The 18579-nt window shown below is 51.7% G+C and overlaps 5 protein-coding genes across 5 annotated transcripts; 2 read left to right on the forward strand and 3 right to left on the reverse strand.

The window, feature by feature from the left end:
- Positions 1 to 1140: 1140 nt before the first annotated feature.
- PODANS_4_6980 (uncharacterized protein) lies at positions 1141 to 1982 on the forward strand (the record flags this gene model as incomplete). Its single annotated transcript, XM_001906106.1, has 3 exons — positions 1141 to 1256; positions 1382 to 1615; positions 1703 to 1982. The coding sequence occupies 3 exons, from the start codon at positions 1141 to 1143 to the stop codon at positions 1980 to 1982; spliced, it is 630 nt and encodes a 209-aa protein (XP_001906141.1).
- Positions 1983 to 2314: 332 nt separating this feature from the next.
- PODANS_4_6970 (uncharacterized protein) lies at positions 2315 to 3594 on the reverse strand (the record flags this gene model as incomplete). The annotated part of the gene is made up of 2 exons (XM_001906107.1): positions 2315 to 2530; positions 2593 to 3594. The coding sequence occupies 2 exons, from the start codon at positions 3592 to 3594 to the stop codon at positions 2315 to 2317; spliced, it is 1218 nt and encodes a 405-aa protein (XP_001906142.1).
- A 2900-nt stretch (positions 3595 to 6494) lies between these two features.
- On the forward strand, positions 6495 to 7171 carry PODANS_4_6960 (uncharacterized protein; the record flags this gene model as incomplete). Its single annotated transcript, XM_001906108.1, has 3 exons — positions 6495 to 6551; positions 6606 to 6701; positions 6758 to 7171. The coding sequence occupies 3 exons, from the start codon at positions 6495 to 6497 to the stop codon at positions 7169 to 7171; spliced, it is 567 nt and encodes a 188-aa protein (XP_001906143.1).
- A 4225-nt stretch (positions 7172 to 11396) lies between these two features.
- Positions 11397 to 13657, reverse strand: PODANS_4_6950 (uncharacterized protein; the record flags this gene model as incomplete). The annotated part of the gene is made up of 2 exons (XM_001906109.1): positions 11397 to 12509; positions 12560 to 13657. 2 exons carry the CDS (start codon positions 13655 to 13657, stop codon positions 11397 to 11399), a joined length of 2211 nt encoding a protein of 736 aa, XP_001906144.1.
- Positions 13658 to 16840: 3183 nt separating this feature from the next.
- Positions 16841 to 18400, reverse strand: PODANS_4_6940 (uncharacterized protein; the record flags this gene model as incomplete). The annotated part of the gene is made up of 5 exons (XM_001906110.1): positions 16841 to 17000; positions 17074 to 17449; positions 17509 to 17673; positions 17721 to 18213; positions 18281 to 18400. 5 exons carry the CDS (start codon positions 18398 to 18400, stop codon positions 16841 to 16843), a joined length of 1314 nt encoding a protein of 437 aa, XP_001906145.1.
- Positions 18401 to 18579: the final 179 nt, after the last annotated feature.

Genomic DNA, 18579 nt, shown 5'->3' on the forward strand with positions numbered 1-18579 from the left:
GCGAAGACTTGCAGCTCACCGAAGAATGAGTTGTATCGCGGGTTCCCGCATGTGAGTCCCGAGGGAGCATGACCGTTCTCATCGATTCGTTGAATTGAGGCGAAAATGGTAGTAGTAAATACTGGTACCGGTGTCACGTATCAATATCTAGCAGCCAATCCAGTATATGAGGGGTTCCCCCAATTGAGGCTGGCTGTGGACGTGTACACCGGGACTCCGAGGCCCTGAAGCTGATTCGCCGCTAGATCGAAAAGGGGGGTGTTGTTGTCACTGCGGGAGCATGCCACTCAAGCTGTGACGGGACGAAACACTCAAATCGAGCCAAATCTCAGATGGGCATTCGCCTGTGAGGGGGAGGCTCATAAAGCCTTGTCAAGTCTTTTGGCTTCCGTCTGCCGCTGGCCCTCACGGCCCGCGTTTGGCACCTTTCCGACCCTCCTTCCCCAGGTCTGGCGTCATCTCCCTGACCAAGACTGGTCTTGGTAGACAAGCTAGCAAAATTGCTCGCAGCCACCCCGAAATGCCTCGATATGCCCTTTGCAAGTGTTTTTTGAGAGGCTCTCTGCCTGAGCCTCATCATTGTCAATGACATTGGGAAATGATGGAACTTGGTGGAGGTCAACTAACAGCATCAAAGCCGATGTGCCTTTTCTGGATTTTGCTGGATGTCGCCGCCGTCCTACCGGCGTTTTACACACCACCACAGCCTTGTTTATCTGAGCCCCGCGAGCATTTGATTCCTCGACAGTGCCGCCAAGTGGCCACTGCGAGGCTCTCCTGTCTTCCGCTATTGGCTGCCTTGACCTGTATGAGAACCCCCAACGCAGCTGCATGACTTCCTGCTCAGCCCAGGTTGATGTATCGGCCTGGAGATAGACGGACCACGTCAATCGTCTTTGATCTGCAGAAAGACAGCCGCTGGTCCGTCTATATCACTTCGTGTATGGCCGCCATTGACCAAGTGGACGATGAAGAAGACAACCAGTTCAAGATCGTCGTCTTCTCATCCAAGAGAAACAACACATCATTCTTTCGACAGCCTCGTCCGTGTGGTTTGTTCAAACCTAGAAGTCCGAAAGACAATCGTGTCAAATCAGCAACCATCCCATTTTCAATCAGACTCGCCACTTGCTGCCCATCATGACGAAGCCGTGGGAACAGTACCGTGAGATCATCATAGCGGAGTATCGGGACAACAGGAAGCCACTCCATGAGGTCAAGAAGCTCATGGAGCAGCAGTACCGGTTCAAGGCGTCGTATGTTGCCCTCCCTCGGTCCTTTGAGATGTGGTGATTGTCCGTCCCTACGGATCATCATCTGATCTTGTGTTCATGGCGTCACATACATTAGATGAATATGATATTCTGACCATTCTTAACAGTACCCGGGCCTATCGATCGCGGTTCGACAAATGGGGCATCCAGAAGTATTCTCGTCGCAGGCGTGGGAATTCCATGGGTGAGGACGGGGAAGGAGACGACACCCGATATCTTTCGCCTAATCAAAGCCCAGAACTCGAAGACAACAGATACCAAGCAAGCTCACCAGCCATGACCCCAGGCGACCTGTACCACCCAGGATCCAGCGCGACGACACAGTCGAACGAGTACAGAGAGTGAGTCTTTTGGTTACTGAAAGCTCCATGCTCCAGAAATTCCCGGCCATTTTGCCCATATTTGGATAGCTAATCTCATCCCGTTAGCCCTTTCATCAAGCCAGAACCCACAGTCCAGTACAGCCAATACAGCATGATACCCATCCATCCGAGTGCCGAGGCAAATACCCACCTGTCACCCATCTCATACAATACATATGCGCATCACCAGGCCATTGGTTACCCATCTGACCAGATGTCCACCTATCATCACCGAGCCGGGAATGCTCTAGTCTCGGCCCAAACCTCGCCAAATCCCCAGAGCTACCAGGAGCCGTCTGCCGCCCACATGACCTATGGGTACTCATTCGACTACTCCAGGCACTGAACCCTGATCGCTTCCGGTTTCTACATGTTTTCCCACAGCACCTCCAACTTCCTTTGTATAAGTCATGTCTCTGATTTCGGTGTCAAAACCTTTTGTATTATTAAACTGGTGGTTTCGCAGCCAGGCGTCTCGGGGCAGGTGATCCGCGGAAACAGGACGCGCAGAATAATTCGACAGAAGCGACAGCAAGTTGTGAGCTACTCGGAGTCCAGGGGACAAAACTTGTTTCATTCTTTGACGTTTGTGGGGGCGTTGAGCTGTTTCTGGAGCAAATCGGGGCTGGTGTGATTATTTCCATAGTAGAGTGATAGTCATAGATTCAATCGTCGTTCTTAGTCCTCTTCGATGTCTTCCACACGGCGGTTGTTCCTCTCCCTCTTAATGTTGTTTGTGCGTCCAATGACTATGCTCGCATCGGGGTCGTCATCTTCTTCCTCCTCCTCTTCAACATCTGAGGTTGCGTCGGCATTACGTCTCGAAGCCTCTGCCACTCGCTTCATTTTCCGAAGCATGACTTCGTCTGGATACAAGTCGGTGATTATCAAGTCCTAAAGAGCAAAAATTAGTATGGGTAGGAAACTCGACACATAACGTGGACATGGACCCGTACCTTTGAGCAGCCCGGAACAGGGCATTGTGCCTTGCCACCGGAAGATCGGATGAAAAACATGATGGCATCTTTCTCAAAGGTGTGCTTGCACTTGTGATTGCTAAATGGCGTTTTGAAGACCTGCAATGACAAGGGGCACTTGAGGTCAACAATTTCACGCTCGACAACAAGATCGTCATCCTCCTGAATGTCGACGACATTCTTGACTGGGTTGCCATCCTCGTCAAACCAAGTGGAGGGATCCGGCAGCGGGATCTCGTTGTCCGGGTGCATGGCATCATGCCACGTCCTCTTGAAAGGAATGTAGTCGTTGTGGACAGCATACTTATCGTAAGCAGATAATCTGGAGTACTCTATCATCTTGACCTTTCGAGCTGTCCTTAGAGCATCGATGACACCAACGACTGGGGGCACATCCTCAGCTTCCTCCACCTCTTCGTCCTCGTCGTCGTCGTCGTCATCGTTGGCAGGGCGCCGTTGCTGCCGTCTCTCTTTTTTAGGTTTCGGTTCAGGTCGAGGCTGCTGAGCCTTGACTGTCACTACCACGGACTCAAGAACTGTTTTGGTATCTTCGAATTCGGCACGACAGTCTATTACACGCCGCAAGGCTTGTTCGGATTTGTCTGTCAGTGTGCTGATGGTTGCCTCCAACTCAGCGACATATTCTTCGAGCTCTCTTTCAGCCTCGCTCTTGTCGTCGACACCTTCTGATCGACGCTTCTCCACATGCCGAGCGAGTTGCCTTCGCCGTTGAAAGAGCAGATCGTTGATACTGCCGACAGCCTTGATCAGGTTCTTTGAACATTCGTTGAGGTGTTTTTCGTACTGCCTCGCATCGCTGTCATTTCGCTGAGCTGCGACCAGCCTTTCCAATTTCGCTTTGTTTTCATCGTTCATCGGAAACGCCGGTGGCTCATACTCGGGCAGGGAGACGTCGTCGGACCCGACCGACGTAGCTGGTGCTGGCTCAGAGGGCCGCGAGCGTTGCAGTAGACGTGGCATGGTGACCTTGGAAGTTGTGGGATCCGATAGACAAGATCACCGGGTTATGGTTTCCTAGAGCGCTGAATCGTGGTAAAGTAAGTCGACGGACTCGAGTTCAATCACTGTCGTGTATCCCGAAATTGTTTGGCCTTATTCTGTCGGGTAGAACCCGAGCGCGGCTGACTGCGTTTATCGGTTCAAGAAACAAGATAGACGGGGGGTTCGCCGAGGACTGGAGATCGGGACAAATCAGATATTTGACGGCTTCTGGAAAAATCGGTGCTTTTTCGTTCGTCGATTTATTGATTGAGGAACTGGGAAGCTGAAAACGCGTGTGCAACGATACTCTCAGACGCGTCTGCCCGGCCCCTGCCAAAGTGATTTCTTGGCCCAGATAAGGTTTCGCTGCCAAGAGGGATGGGCCCCGCAAGCCACCTTACCAGATGTGGCTTAAATCCCCTCCATCGGGCAGTTCATTGGCAGGGATGGTCGGCTGTCGGAACTGACCGAGAGCCTGGGCCCTCCCCGTTGGTTGAGTTGCACCGCTGTCAACCTCAATTGGCCGAAGTGAAAGCAACTACCAGAATCCCATGTCATCTTCAGCCTCATGTCGATGGAAAGCCGAGACCTCGGAGCTGCTTCTGACGACATCGCGCTGCTTCACCATCCTGAACTGTACCACGAACCAGGTGTACGGAATAAGGCAAGGTACTGATGAAAGACGTGAAGGCTGCCTCTTCCGGCACCTGTCTCAGCCTGCCCATATGAGGCCCGAGACACTCATCCCACAACGCCGCCGCCATCACCAAAAAGCAAGGGCGCGGCGAAGGTTGGTCGATTCTTCGATTTCTTTCGCTTCCGTTCCCGCCGTTTCCCCCGTCGCTTCATCTATCGAGAATTGCGATCCGCTCGCCTGTCGCGCGACCGACGGCACACTGACAATTTACTGTCATCTCTTTGTGCGCTCACCACCCGTCCCCGCCTGATCGAAGCGTCGGCCCGACCAGTTCTATTGTGGTCGTGTCGTTTGATAGAGCCCAGATGTGTAACGGCCATGTCCCGTGCGTCGTGATACCCTAGCTGCGCTGTCGAAAAGGGCGGCCAACCTCTTGTTGTTGATATCGCCGATTCCATCAGACAGAACTGCCAGCGCCGAGTGTAGTCAAGTCAGCTTGTCACCCGCTCACCTCTCACTCCTGGGCTGGGCCATGTGACATTGTGATGCACGGCGCCTGCCTTTATGCATCTCATATCTAGGAAACAAGGCAGAAAATCCAAGCCTTCGTGGAGGGTGGCGGTCTACATTCCCCGTCTATCATGCGGCTTGTTCCGCCATGCTGTCCTGCTAGAGAAGAAGAAGATCTGTGATGGCTGACCTGTCTGAATTGCTCAGGCTCGTATTCAGTGCCAATACCATGGTCAGTTATGGCTGGGTTGGCACGAGCTCCCCCCCAGGGTCAATCGAGAGCTCTTTTCAGCAGCACAGAGTGAAAGTGCCATATGCGGTGAACAATGTGGGTCGATGCCGGACTTCTATCCAGCAGCCATAGGCCATACGGATGGTTTGCGGTGGTGGAGCGCTGGCGCCGTTTGTGAGCGTTGCCTTTGGCGAAGCGTGGAACCAATTCCTTGGGCCGATCCAAGGCTAAAGCTCGATGGCCCCAGATCAGGATGAGAACCGTTTTGCTGCAGCGATCGCCGAGCCCATCAGCGCAACCCTCGTCGTCATTCCCGCAGCGCCCTCACATTCCACCCCTGCCAATGACCTGTTTTGCTCATCACGCAGCAGGACACTGTCAGTCGTGCAGAGGTGCGATTTCCCGCTCCTTGGTTGTCGCTTCGCGCGCTTCCGGGGGGCCGACGAAAGAAGAAAGCATGGCCTGAGGTGCAGATGCTGTTGTTCTGTTTTCCCTATCTTCCCCTGGTGGGAAATCCTGGTGGGAAACACCGGTAATGGATAACCGCTCCAAGCTCCCCTAGTCCCCATCGCTCTCACGGCGTTCACTCCTCAGGGCAGGGGTCTAGGGTGGAGGGTCCATTGGGTCCAGATCGTCAAGCACCCGCATGGCTGGGGCTGTTAGACCGTCCTTTGAGATCACTCCGATCACAACAGCTGCCGATGCGTTCAGCGATCAGGGACATGCATCGAAAGCACCAAATTCGCTCCCTTGGCCTGCTGGCCCCTCCAATATGGGCCAAAATACCACCCTGGGCCACGTAGGGGAACACAACGACTCGGTCAGCTCAGTATGGGTTTTGGGATCGTGATTCATCCAACGGTGTCGGCCCTGGGACAGTCCCTCTTTCCCCTCGTCCCCCGCGGCAATTGGCCCATGGCCTGTTGTTCTCCGGGCCTGTGCCTGGCGATATAGTTTTGGTTCTTTGTTTCCTTGTCCATCTGCTCATCTGAAGCTCGGGAAGCTTTGGCCGCCTTGTCACAAACCTTCCGTCATCCCGTCCGATTTCACACGGCCCCCGTCCCTGCCACCAAACCTCCGTGGATCTCGATTCCACGCAGACTTTGTGGTCGCCTTACCCAGACCACTGGGCCATGCTTTTGTGTCGGAGCACCACCGTATTGACCTCTTGATTAAATATCTTCATGTTCCGTTCCTCAATCCATCATCCCCTTCTCCTTTGTTCGCCACCCCACAATCAGCATCATCATCACCCAGACCAGGAGCCCAGCGCCCTGCTTACAAGTCAACAAGAACAAGTGACGGCACAGGTTACACAGCGGGTTCCCTAACCCATTTGTCAAGCCTTCATCCAGCACACGAACAGCGAGTCCTCGGACATATACCCAGTCACCCACCTTTACCTGGATGTCTTGTTAGTGAAGGGGACTTTTACTCGTTCCAGAACCGGCCTCGTACACCACAGTGCCACTGGCTTTCAAATTCACCGTGACGCCCAGCATGAGCAACCAGGTCAATACATGGGAAGGCAACTCGTGGGAGGGTCGTGCTATCGAGGTAGACAGCATTCTAGATCCTGATTGTCCGCCCCTGCTTACCAGGTTATTTTAGCACTATGGTGGCCGGCAGTTGGACACGCAAATCTACGATCCCGTCATCTTTCCTGGGTTGTATTCCAACAGCGGTCTTGACATCATGTCGGTGCTGGTTCGTATTCCCTGACCATCTGCCTAGCTCGGTCTCAGATCATTAACAATGTGTAACAGATCTCTCTCCACTCAAGACCAAACCCCCAGGAGGACATTGGAGCTGTCGACATGTCGTGCCCCATCATCGTCTGCGACCTCTTGCGACCCGATCAGCCCATCATCTACGCATCAGACTCCTTCCTGGAACTGACAGGATACAACCGACCAGAGGTATTGGAGAGAAACTGCCGGTTCATGCAGGCCCCTGGTGGGCAAGTCAAGCCCAAATCGGCACGAAAATATGTCGACGAAAAGACAATCAAGAAGATGCGGAAATCGGTCGAGCGGAACTCTGAGCTGCAGATCCCAGTCACCAACTTCAAGAAAGATGGTCAAAAATTCACCAACTACCTGACCATGATTCCGCTACAGTTCAACAGCCACCAGTTCAACATCTCGGTCGGGTTTCAGTGCGAGATGGACGGATGAATCGAGCTTTCGAAATAGAGCGATGCCACGATGAGACATTCACCAGCAGCCACATCATCGAGATTCGCTCAGGATCATTGTTTTCTTATTCAAATTGTGTCACACAGCAGGGATCGGCGTTCCGGATGCATCGAGCGACAATCTAATTTTTGTCTTTGCTTTTCTTCTCTGTTAAAACAAGGTGCTTTTAGGCATTATGATACCCCATTGACAGGGTCTACACACGACCCTTTCTCTCCAGCTTCTATCGATTTGCAGGGTTTTTACTGCAAGTAGGGAGGGGCATCTGGTTCTTATTTACTACATTTTTATTCGGCATATACACATTACTGGTGTTTTTCCTTGGGAGCAAAGACGTTAAGGGTACAAACAAACCAGACACACAAACATGGGAAGGCGTTACGGCTTGAATGGATTGATACGACTCCTAGAATATGGAAGCCGTACATGGCCGATTTTGGAAATGGTCAGGGGACTTTTTTAGCATTGGAATGGGAATACGTTCAATGGCAGAGACAGACAGCTGGATGGGCGGAATATGGATGATAGGCCTTTGTATTCTCACTGATATGATGGGAGGGGTCATTGCTATTCGGGATACATGTACAACAAGGCAAAATCGAGCTGTCGTTACTGGCATTATCGCCAGTGATAGAACCTTGTCCCGGAACAATGCTGCCAGAATGAAATATGCCAGTAGATCTCTGTCGCTGACAACCAGACCTTACCCTCCTAAAGGTGTAGCTTTTGGATATCCCGTCATGTGGCCTGGACAATGGCTCAAAAATGCTGGTAAAAAGAAGCAAGAACAATCAACTACCGAAAGCCCCTCTCCGACGCCATCGGCGGACGAAACCGTCCACTCTCAGTCTCGCTCCCCTGACCAACTCCCCTGATCATGTATCCACCCCAGCTCAGTCATGATCGCACCCTCGACATCCCCACTTGCGACCACTCACATCCCAAGCAAAAAGCCAAGCTCAGTAAAACCGTTTACAACTCCCTTTTGACTTTCTTTTTCTGATCTCAGATTATGCAAGACGTAATTCCTCTTTTCCCCAAGAGAAAAAACACATCACGCAGAACTAAGCCGGACAAGTCACTTCCCAGGGTCCCCGACACACGTTTTCTGTGGTTATTATTCCACCCTTCTCCCTTACATCTTTCGGTGTCCAGAAGCGGGAGCAGCCGATACTACTTACCATCGAGTGGAAAACACATGACGTGAGAAACATGAGAAATAACCAAAATCAGGCTTGGCGATCATTGAAGTCGATACCAGCTTCGATGATCAAGGAAACTGTTAGGCCAGCGCAGAAGAGATGGCAAACACGGGTCGGCACTTGAATGGATAAGCACAAGCTGTATCTGCTGGCAGAAAATTGAGGGAATTACTGTAGCAGTTCTCGCTGTTTGCCGGGTGATGGGGTGACGGTGACGGCTAGGTACGTTAGGCATAATGGTCTGATGACTGATCATAGGGGGGAAGTACGTACGTCAATCGCACTGCACTGGCGAGCAGGGGGGTGAAAGGCAAGGTTGATAGGGGAGCTGTTCACGCAGGACAGTGCCGTTTCAGCTACAAGTGTCTGGATATTGAAGTTGATAAAAAGGAGCAAAACTGATAGGGGTAGACCTATTGTGGTAGTTTGATAAGGGTGTGCTTGGGGAGGCTGACGTCAAATGTTTTGTTTACACTTGTAGGCTATAACCCCAACCCTTGGTTTACCCCCTTTTGCCCCTTTTCCCATGCCGAGACTTCCGCTTACCTCACCTCCTTCGGGGGCTGTCCCCGCTTTCTCTCTCGTATTCCCTTGGTCTTGCTTTCTCCTTCTTTTCGTGTTGTTTTCAGCACCTCCACTGCTGAAACGTAATGGTTACCATAGCCGCACCACTCACGTCTTTGAGAACATCTTCAAGTTACCCCAGCTAATCTTGACGGGCCGGCTTCCACCTCCTCGAAACTGACAGCCCTTTCTTCTCATTCTGGCGGGCTCTTTAATCCTGTACAGTCGCAGAAAGATCCGAGATGCCACAACGCAAATGCGGGCCATCGAAGGCCATTTTCCTCGCCTCACACCGACTGTTCTGTCCCACCTACAGCTCGCACTTGCAAACAGAAAGCGAGCGATCGATCTTTCCACCTACAGGTCTCCTCGTCTCTCACCAACACAGCTACACACAGTTGATCATCCGATGCCATCTATCGCTCCTTCACACTCCTTTACCGCAACGAAAAGAGAGAAGAACCGATACCTCTCCCTCGACATCTCCTCGCCCGCATCTCATTCAAAGACATCACCTCGACAGCTAAGCCGAAGGAATCTTCTCCTAAGCACCTGAGCGACAAAACTTCCCACTCACGCCACACTCATCGGCCCGTTTCACCTCCCTCCCTCCAAGAGACCCATCAGACTCATCCTATCTATCCTACCAAGCCTGTCCAGCAAAGCAACCAGGTCGATCGCATACCTCTGCCGATCTACAAAAACCTCCGTTGCCTGATCTCCTCTCCAACCTACCCAACTTACTTGACTGTTGTCGATCGCATAAATGTGACAAGACTGACTGTATGATCACACCATCATCTGCTCAAGCAGCTACAGCCTCTCGACTACAAGAAAGCGACTGTCAGCTACCTACCAACGACCGACAATCGACGATGTGCGGTTAGTAATCATATTCTAGCACACTGACAAAGAGTCGGTAGCGCTTTCGTAAGGTAACAGGAGATGATCGATTACCACGCCATTCCCAGTTGGCGGCACGAACAAGAACGGATGAGATTTTGGCCACTGCTGTTTTACCTTATTGGGGTTTACACAGTGGTGAGAATAGGTAGGTAGGTTAGGTAGGTAAGGCAGGTAAGAAGAAAGAAAGATTTGTTTGTGCGGCAGGACTGGAGTGTAGGCGCGAATGGGGATGATGTCAGGCAGGCAACAAGCTGCGATTGGTCTTTCATAGGTCTGTTTTGCTCTTGTGGTTAGCTCTCTTGCTCTGGAATTGGTTAACCTGGGGTACTCTAATCCGAATAAATTCGATTCGGTTTGCTAGGCAGACTTAGGGTAGGTCCTTCGATAGTTAAGAGGCATATTCGGCTAGACTGTCGACTGAGCTGTCTACCTATAGAGCTGGAATCAAGGTCGAGAGGTGATTGTCGTTAAACTTATCGATAAATCACTCGATTAAGTTATCGAATGAACTTCTAATAGAGATAACATGGAGATTGACGATCAGGCTGTCGATTGAGCTCTTTGTTGAGTTGTAATTACTAGTCAAGTAAGCCTGCGGTTGTTAGGCTGCCTGTTGGCTGTGCTGTCTATCGATTAGCTTCAATCAATTGGATTGGATGCCTAAGGTAGTCTATCGATTGAGCTGCTATCGATTAAGCGGTCTGCCGATTAAGCTGTCTGCCAAGTGATCTGCTGTCGATTGAGCTGTCTGTCGGTTGAGCTGTCTGTCGGTTGAGCTGTCTGTCGGTTGAGCTGTCTGTCGATTAAGCTGTCTGTCGATTGAGCTGTCCATTGATTGAGATGTCTATTGATTGAGATGTCTATCGATTGAGCTGCCTGTCAACTCATTCAGTCGGTTGAGGTAGTTATTCCAAGCAGCCCTTACCGCTTTCTTATCCTCTCCATTAACCAGCCTATTATTCAGGGCTTGCTGGACTTATCAGCTTAATAAAGAACCATCGGCTACTTTAACACTGCCAGCTAGACACCTAGGTCGCATTTTATTCCTTCATCAACACTACACTTACTTATTTTGTTCGATCGAAGTGTTTTACAATGGCTAGTTAAATTGCGGAGGATGTCGTCGATCCGGTCCTGGGTCCTTTTGGCGATAAAGCTGTGGATTACTTTAGCGATTGATCAAATATCTCGACAAGATAGCTAATAATTTTTTGAACTAATGTTGTCGGTTGCTTCAGCGGCCAAGTCCCCATCATCTCACCAGTTGAGACTTATCCTAAAGTACCGTAGTCTACTAAGTACCTAGGTTACCGAGTTAATCGTCGATTCAACTTCCTTTATAGTTCATCTTTGACGATTGTAGGTCGCACACTGCTATTTCCTAAAGCTCCATATACCCTCATTACCCTCCTTACCCTCCTCCACATCCTTCACACCACAAAGTCGCAGCGAGTGTTCTGTTTAACGGCTATTTATTGTCTTGTTCATTCCAGTCATCATCTCATCTACCCATCAACCCCTCTTTATCCCCCTCAACTCAGCGTAAAACTATTCGACACCCCCTCAAAAGCCTTAATACTCCCAATCAACGGCTTCGAATCACCATGATACCTCACCCTATACGTTCCCGCACTGTCCTCCGTCGCGCTCGTCTCCCAGGTAATCGTCACCTCGCTGTGGCCCAAAGCCCAGTTCGTCCTCTTCCAAGTATACACCAGCTTCCAATCCTCATCACTCAGCACCCTCGTCCACTGCCCATTGACCTGCTTCTCGACCGCGGCATACGTCCCCTCAAGTCTCAAGTTATTCCTCGGGTTCGCACCCTGGAATCGAACACTCACCGCCTGACCGCGGGTGTACGACGCAGCAGGCTGAGTGAGGACGGCCCCGAACTTCTTCCCGATGGGCTCGGCGTCAAACGCGACGCCAGTGATGAAGCTGAGCGAGTTTTCGCGGTTGTCTGGGGGTGCTGGAGAGCCGAAAGTCGGCTGGGAGCTGGAAGACGACGAGAGATACGGCAGGCCGCGGAGGGTGAGGTTGACAAATGCGGGGAGCGCCCACTGACCAAAGAGAGTCGAAGCTCCTTCGTATCGCTGGATCTGGTACTCCTCTGGGGTTGTCAAGTAGTGGGAGTAAGTGTTTGCTGGACCTCCCAATACGACGTAGGGTTCGGTTCCCAAGGACAGCTCAGAAGCAGCCGCGTTCTTCACAGCAGCCTTCCACCTTCTGCCAGCCATGGTGGTGACTTCGACAGGGGAGACAACGATGATGAACTGCCCCACACGGAAAGATTGAATATCCATAATGTTGGGGCTCCAGGCATAGGGGACGTCCATCTCGCCTACGTTGAGGAGGACAGGCTTGGGCTGTTGGCAGGCCTTCTGTTGGGGAGAAGGCGCCTTGAGCAAACCACCGACAACAGACCAGAACGGGTTGTTGGGCGCACCGGAGTCGCCCTGGGTGAAGTCAAATGCGCCGGGCCAGTCAGATGTGCCGGCAGCAAAGGAGTGTCCCAACGCAGCAGGGCAGGTTTGCACGAGAGTGCCGTTGGCAAGGGGAAAGGTGTAGTAGCGCATATCCTGGAAGTAGTGGAACGAGCGGACAGAGGCGCCTGTGACAGGAGTCGATGAAGAAGCAAGAGAAGTCTAGAGCTGTCAGTTCAAGAACCTGCTGACGTCGCCAAAAGAAAACTCACATAGAGACTCTTAGCCCCATCAAACTGCCTCTGCGCAATAATCTCACAGCTCGCCACCCCCAAATCCAACTTCTCAAACGCCGGTCCCCTCGCCCGACAAGCCTGGCTCTTCCCATCCGCACACGTACTCGTCTCAAAATCGCACATCTGCCCGGACCCATCATCACACCAAGCGCCCAACACATTCGGCGACGAATCCCCCATATTTGCCTGCGAAAACCCAGCCACAAACCCTTCGGCAACCGCACTGTCACCCCTCACGCTCCTCTCAAAATAATAAGCCGCCAACCCCTTGTTATCCCCCGTCACATGGGTATTATTCCCCTGCATTGAAGTAGGATGGACCGGAAACCAAGTCAACACCCCGATATTCTTCCCATCCGACGCCCTCTGGAACCTCAACAACGTCATAATCTTTTCCACACTGTCATCCCCATACTGAGCCCGTTCCGCGGCAGGGTTGGCCAAGTACGAGTACAAACTCCGGTTGATGTTTGCGTCTTCGATTCTGGTGGTGCCAAAGTCGAGGTAACCCTCCTGAAGGCCCTCGTGCGCCCGCTTGACAGCCAAAACGGCGCCGTCGACGATAGCCTTGTAACTCTGCTTGTCGAAACCTAAGCTCGTGATTTGGGGGAGCAAGTAGTTGAACCAGGCTCCGGGACCAGAATGTGAATGTGTGCCGGTAACAGCCACATTGCCGGCTTTGTACATGCTGTACCCCGTCCCTTGGGCAGCGATGCCCTCCAAAATCCCACGGCGGACGGCGGTATCGCCAGACATGGTATCCAGAACAAGGTAAACAAACCGGTTGGCGGGGTTGGACACCTCCCCGATGATGAACGCGCGAGCGTATAATCGTTGGCGGAGACCAGTACCAGTTTGAGCTGTGTCGGCGTAACCAGCAAAGTTGATCTCTACCACCGGACCGGTGATATCTGCTTTGCCCACACCAATAAGATACTTGTCGCCGACTGCTCGTTTGTGGGAGCCATGACTGCTGCTGGGGAGGGCGGTAACTAGCTGCGTGAAGGCAAGAAGAGCGAACAGGAAAATGCTGGCAAACGTGGACACAACAGTCTGTCCTCTGGTTGGCGACATTGCAACTGACTGACTTGACCAGACCGATCGAGCAAACGACCGACTTGGAGAAAGACAGAAAGAGAGGAGGAAGGGAAGAGGTGGTGTCCTGCGATCGTGTGGTTGGGGGGAAGCCGTCCACCTTTTAATCCAACCGATCTCCCATGATTCCCCAATCTCGACCACCACCTACCTTACCCGGCCGCTTCCCCAACGAGATTGGTCCACAAAGTTCCATGACAGTAACCATAGGTAAGGTAGCTCATACAACCTGTCTCAGTGGCCACTTGCACACGCTGCTTGGAGCTAACAAAAGGCCAAGTTGAGTGTAACCTCCCCCTCCCCCCCTGTTCAGCTATTCCCGGTCCAACAAGTTCAGGTATCTCCAAAATATAGCTAAAAGGTTGTCGATGCATTATTGGTTCCACGACGTGGTAATGTGCCTTCCCCACAAAAAGATATTCCGGGAAGTGGGCAGCAAAATCATCACCATGTTCAGCCCTCCTCAGTAAAAAGGCATGTCGATCGGACGTGTTTTCCACTTATGACAGCCTTGACAGGATACTAGTGAGTCGAGAATGTAACTCTGCTTGCAGCGGTTATCTGTAAGTGCACACACACACATACCTATCGAGACATCATATGGACAAACGTTGCACTTGGTTCCCTCCTCCCCTCTGCTCTTCAGCAGCCAACCCCGCAGTCAGTCACTCGTTCGTTTTTTCCTTCTCTTTTTACTCCTGCCTCCTATTCCCATCCGCGTGATGCTTTCGCTCCTTCTCCCGCCGAGAGTTCTTGCACTTTTAGTCCCTTCCCAAGACACCACTTGCTCAACCACAAGGAAGCAACAACAGCGGTAGCTGCTCCTGCACCCCTGACAGCATAAACCTATCACCTTAGCGCATTCGCTTCCCGTCCCCCCCTCCCATCCAATGAACAATACCGCCTGCAGCATCGATCAACACCTTGATTTTTATTGCTTTTCCCGTCTTCGTGGTGTGGAAGTGGCATGTCCGGTGATGCAATCTCGCAGTTCAGGAACCACATCCCATTGGGTGTACCTGCCTTCTTCCCGTCTTCAACAAATCCATTGTTCTTTTTCCAGGTTGGCAGCTGAAGAACAAGAACCGTTACCCTCTCTTAACTGCGGGGACGCCTTCTCCCTTCTTTTGCACAGCGGCTTTCTTCAAAGTGACGTCGTATCGAAAATCCGCATCTAGCCGTAGGCGTCTTGTTACCTACCCTCTGGAAGTGGTCATGCGGATATATAACCCGAATCCGAATTGGTGGTTGACCATCCGAACCCGTGCTGTTATCTCTTGTCCCCTTTCGATAAACAGATTTGGTAGATAGGTAGTTATCTGGGTGCCACTCGCTGGTTTTCCCATTTCTAGCGACCAGCCCCGTGTATGCACTCTGTACGCCAGCAGGTTGGTTGTGGTGGTGTCGTGTGGGTGCTAATCTTCAACGTCTTTCTGCCCAAGCCAACCAGATGCTCTTGTCACGGTTTTGTCACCATGGCAGTGGCAAGGGGGGAAATAACTTTTGAAAAAGCGCAACCTATCGGTATTGAGCATCTCGTCGAGAATGACATTTTTTTTCACAGAGTGAAATTAGAATCATCCTCGAATGTCCCCCCAACTTCTGATCTTCAGTTGGTGGTCGTGCGACTACCAACAACAACCCTGGCCTATATCCCTACCTACCCCAGCTCCAACCCTTGCTTCGACTGCAAAGAAAGCCAAGCCTCACCGATGACACCGTCCCTGAAGTCTCGCTTGCGCGACGGGCCAGCGGCGGGGAGGAGTAGGTGCAAACCAACCCCGCTCACGATACCATCACACTCACTTGCTCACGTGGTCTGCATTCGATGGTCAGAAAAATAGTGAGGGTATCACAGCTATTCCATTCCCTTCCATCTTCAGGCGTTCAATCAGCATATACGCTACCGGTACAGCACCTCTCTTCCTTCTACCGATCATACACAGCAGCACCACAACAACCGCCAACTTTCCCACAATCCACCCACCCACCTCTTCTCACTTCGACAGTCCCATCTTCGCACTAAGTCAGCATCCTCCTCCTCTTGATCCATTCCCCACCTTCTCCCTCCTTCCACATCGGTATAAGATATATGGTATATGTTATAGCAAAAATAAGTAACCGCGCAGGTAAATCTCCTTCTCCTCAGTCAGTCGCTCACCAAACCTTCCAACCTTGTACATCCATCCATCCCACTCACCACACCCCCCCACCCCCACCTTTTATCCTCCAAAACCACTTTTCACATCAAACTCCAACTCATCTCACAATCATCAAAACAAAACGAGAATAAAACCACAGGAAACAATAAAAAAAAAGCTACTAAAAAGATTTCCCAGCCCCTTGCTATGCTAAAAGCCGTTGCCACCCCCGTCCTTTTCACTCCGATAAGAGAAGAAAAGAGAAGAAAAGAAAGCCACGAAAAAAAAATACGAAGACTATGTAAAGAATAATAAACATGTCCCGCTTAAGAAATATACATGGTGTTATGAATGAGAATGAAGCCCTTGACCCCCCAGAAAAGAGAAAAAAACTCCCATAAACGCCTCCTTGTCTCGCCTTGTGCAATGAATATGTGTTGTCGCTTCCCATAATCCCTTGTTTCCCCGCCGCCATTTGCCTCATCCCTCGGAATGAAGCAGCCCTCCCGTTTCATATACTCGCTGGTATGCTTTTGAAAAAACACACGTGCCCCGTTGTCGTCATCTTTCCCGAAAACAAAGAGAAACCCAAAAAGGAGCCGAACCCCGATTACCCTTCTCTTATACTCCCCTTCCCCACTAGCCTACCGTCGCTGTTGAAAAGCGAGAAAGAGAAGAAAAAAGACACTTTTCCTGTCCCCCCCCTCCCAAGAATCTTTCCCTTCGTGATCGATGAAACCCGTGAAAAACCGTTGAATCGGCAATGTGTGCTGTTTAGGTGGATATACATTGGTGTGTTTGCGTGTGTGTGCATGAATGTTTATGGTGGCGGTGGTTTGTATCATTGTGGTATCAAATAAAAAACAGTGCCGCGTCGTCGTGCTGTCCCATGTGGGACTGTCGCTTGGTTCTAGAGACAAGAAAGAAATCCCCGCTTATTTATAGAGGCGGTCGAGCATCATGTCCTTTCCCTGCTACTTATTCTCAGTTAGCTCCGGTGTTGCTGAAAGCACATGCTGGTTCAGATTCCAAGTTGGCCGCTGGGTTCGACTACATTTTCCTGAAGGTTGACAACGAGCTGGTGCAGACAACGCTTTGTTGCGGCGTCATCCCGAAGGACGGCGGCAAAAGTGTTGTCTCGCAGAGGCTCTGGGAGGCACTGACGCAACGCCTCACGGGCTCTCGCATTATCGCTCAACCTGTTGCGCACCTAGTCAGCGTGACGCTGGTAGACAGCGACCAAGGAGTACTCACCTAAGGAAGCATCGCACAACATGCTTCAGGAGCCTAGCCGTTTGCTGTTCGACAAGCTGGCCCACCATGTTGCTCAACACTGTCCCGACCGCATAGAATCGCTCGTATGTGGCGCAAATATAGTTGAGGCCGTTGTCGTCGAGCAGAATCTTCTGGACAATGAAAATCGCCACCGTCTTGCTGAGCTCGGACCCCGTCTCCATGATGCGAAGACACAGAGGAATGATCTCGGTGGTCAACAGGAAGTTGATCACCTCAGTCGAGTCATTCTTAACCAGCGCACCAATCACTCCCAACGACGTGAGCCGCAAGTATTCGAACGGCCTAGACTTGGAGGTTGTGTTGAGGAATGGATACAGGAAAAGAGGAATATGAGCTGGAAGGTATGTCAGCAAGCATATCAAAAAGCAATAAACTATAGCCGGCGCGCCTTACCGCTTAGGAACAATGTGCGTGTCTCGTTGTGCGACGCAACACACTGGAGGAGAGCCAGCGCGTTGCACACTCTGTTGGAAGCCGCCGCAGTGAGTTGCGATGGGTTCAACAAGCTGTACACGCTGATGATCTCTTGAAGGAGCGAGGTCATGACGCCTAATGTCACTTGTTAGCCTAAAGTATGCCACAGAAAGGAGGCGGAGATATCCTACCAAACGAGTGCCACAAGATAAGTGCCAACTCGGGTACCTGTTCCCGCTTCTTGCTGAGCTCCAACAAGGCCGCCTCGCGCGTGTTCTCATCAAGCAGATCGGCGATGTACTGCAGTGTCCGTCTATTGTCCTCCGAGACGGACGCATCCAACGAGCTCTCCTGCGCGTGGCTCTGCGCCAGGGCATTGACGCCATTGTGAGCGCCAGCCAGGCGGTTGTGATATTGCTGCTGGGCCACATTCACAGCACCCTGAGCAGCGGCCTGGACGTGGTGCTGGTGCGATGTCTGCTGGTGCATCCAGGCCGAGTCCGCCTGGGGATACTGGTGGTGGCCATATACGTGCGGGTTGGGCATCATCTTGTCGGCGGTGGAAGCGCGTGATTGTGCCGGCGTAGCGAGAGAGGCAGATGAAGACGGGGGTAGGTAGCAGGTAGCGGTTGCGCGATGTGAAATTGTGGAGATAGCAGACAAGATAGGTATGTTGGTTTCTTTCTGTTATCTAGTATGGCCAGTTTGCTGAGAAGAAGAAGGTGGGACAGTATCGAGAGTGGGCGCGGACGTCATGAGCTGGGTGCTTGTCGGTCGGTGGTTTGTGTGGTTGAGTGGAAGCTTGGTTGGAGGGGTGGTTAAAGATGGGAGTTTCTTGTCGGGCAGGGTTGCTGCTGGGTGGAGGATGCATCGAAGCGTCCAGAGTTCAGAGCCGCACTTTGACAGCGGTTTTCGGCTGTCGAGCACGGGCCACTGTGGGGGATTCTCTCTTGCTCCTTGGCTTGGGCCTATTGGGCTGGGCTGCTCCTTTATCTTGGCAGCCAAGATGGGACTGGCCGTTTGTAAAGCTCGTCCGTCTGCTCTTTGTGT

Source organism: Podospora anserina, chromosome 4, assembly GCF_000226545.1.
Source record: "Podospora anserina S mat+ genomic DNA chromosome 4, supercontig 4".
In the NCBI taxonomy this organism is placed as follows: Eukaryota; Fungi; Ascomycota; class Sordariomycetes; order Sordariales; family Podosporaceae; genus Podospora; species Podospora anserina.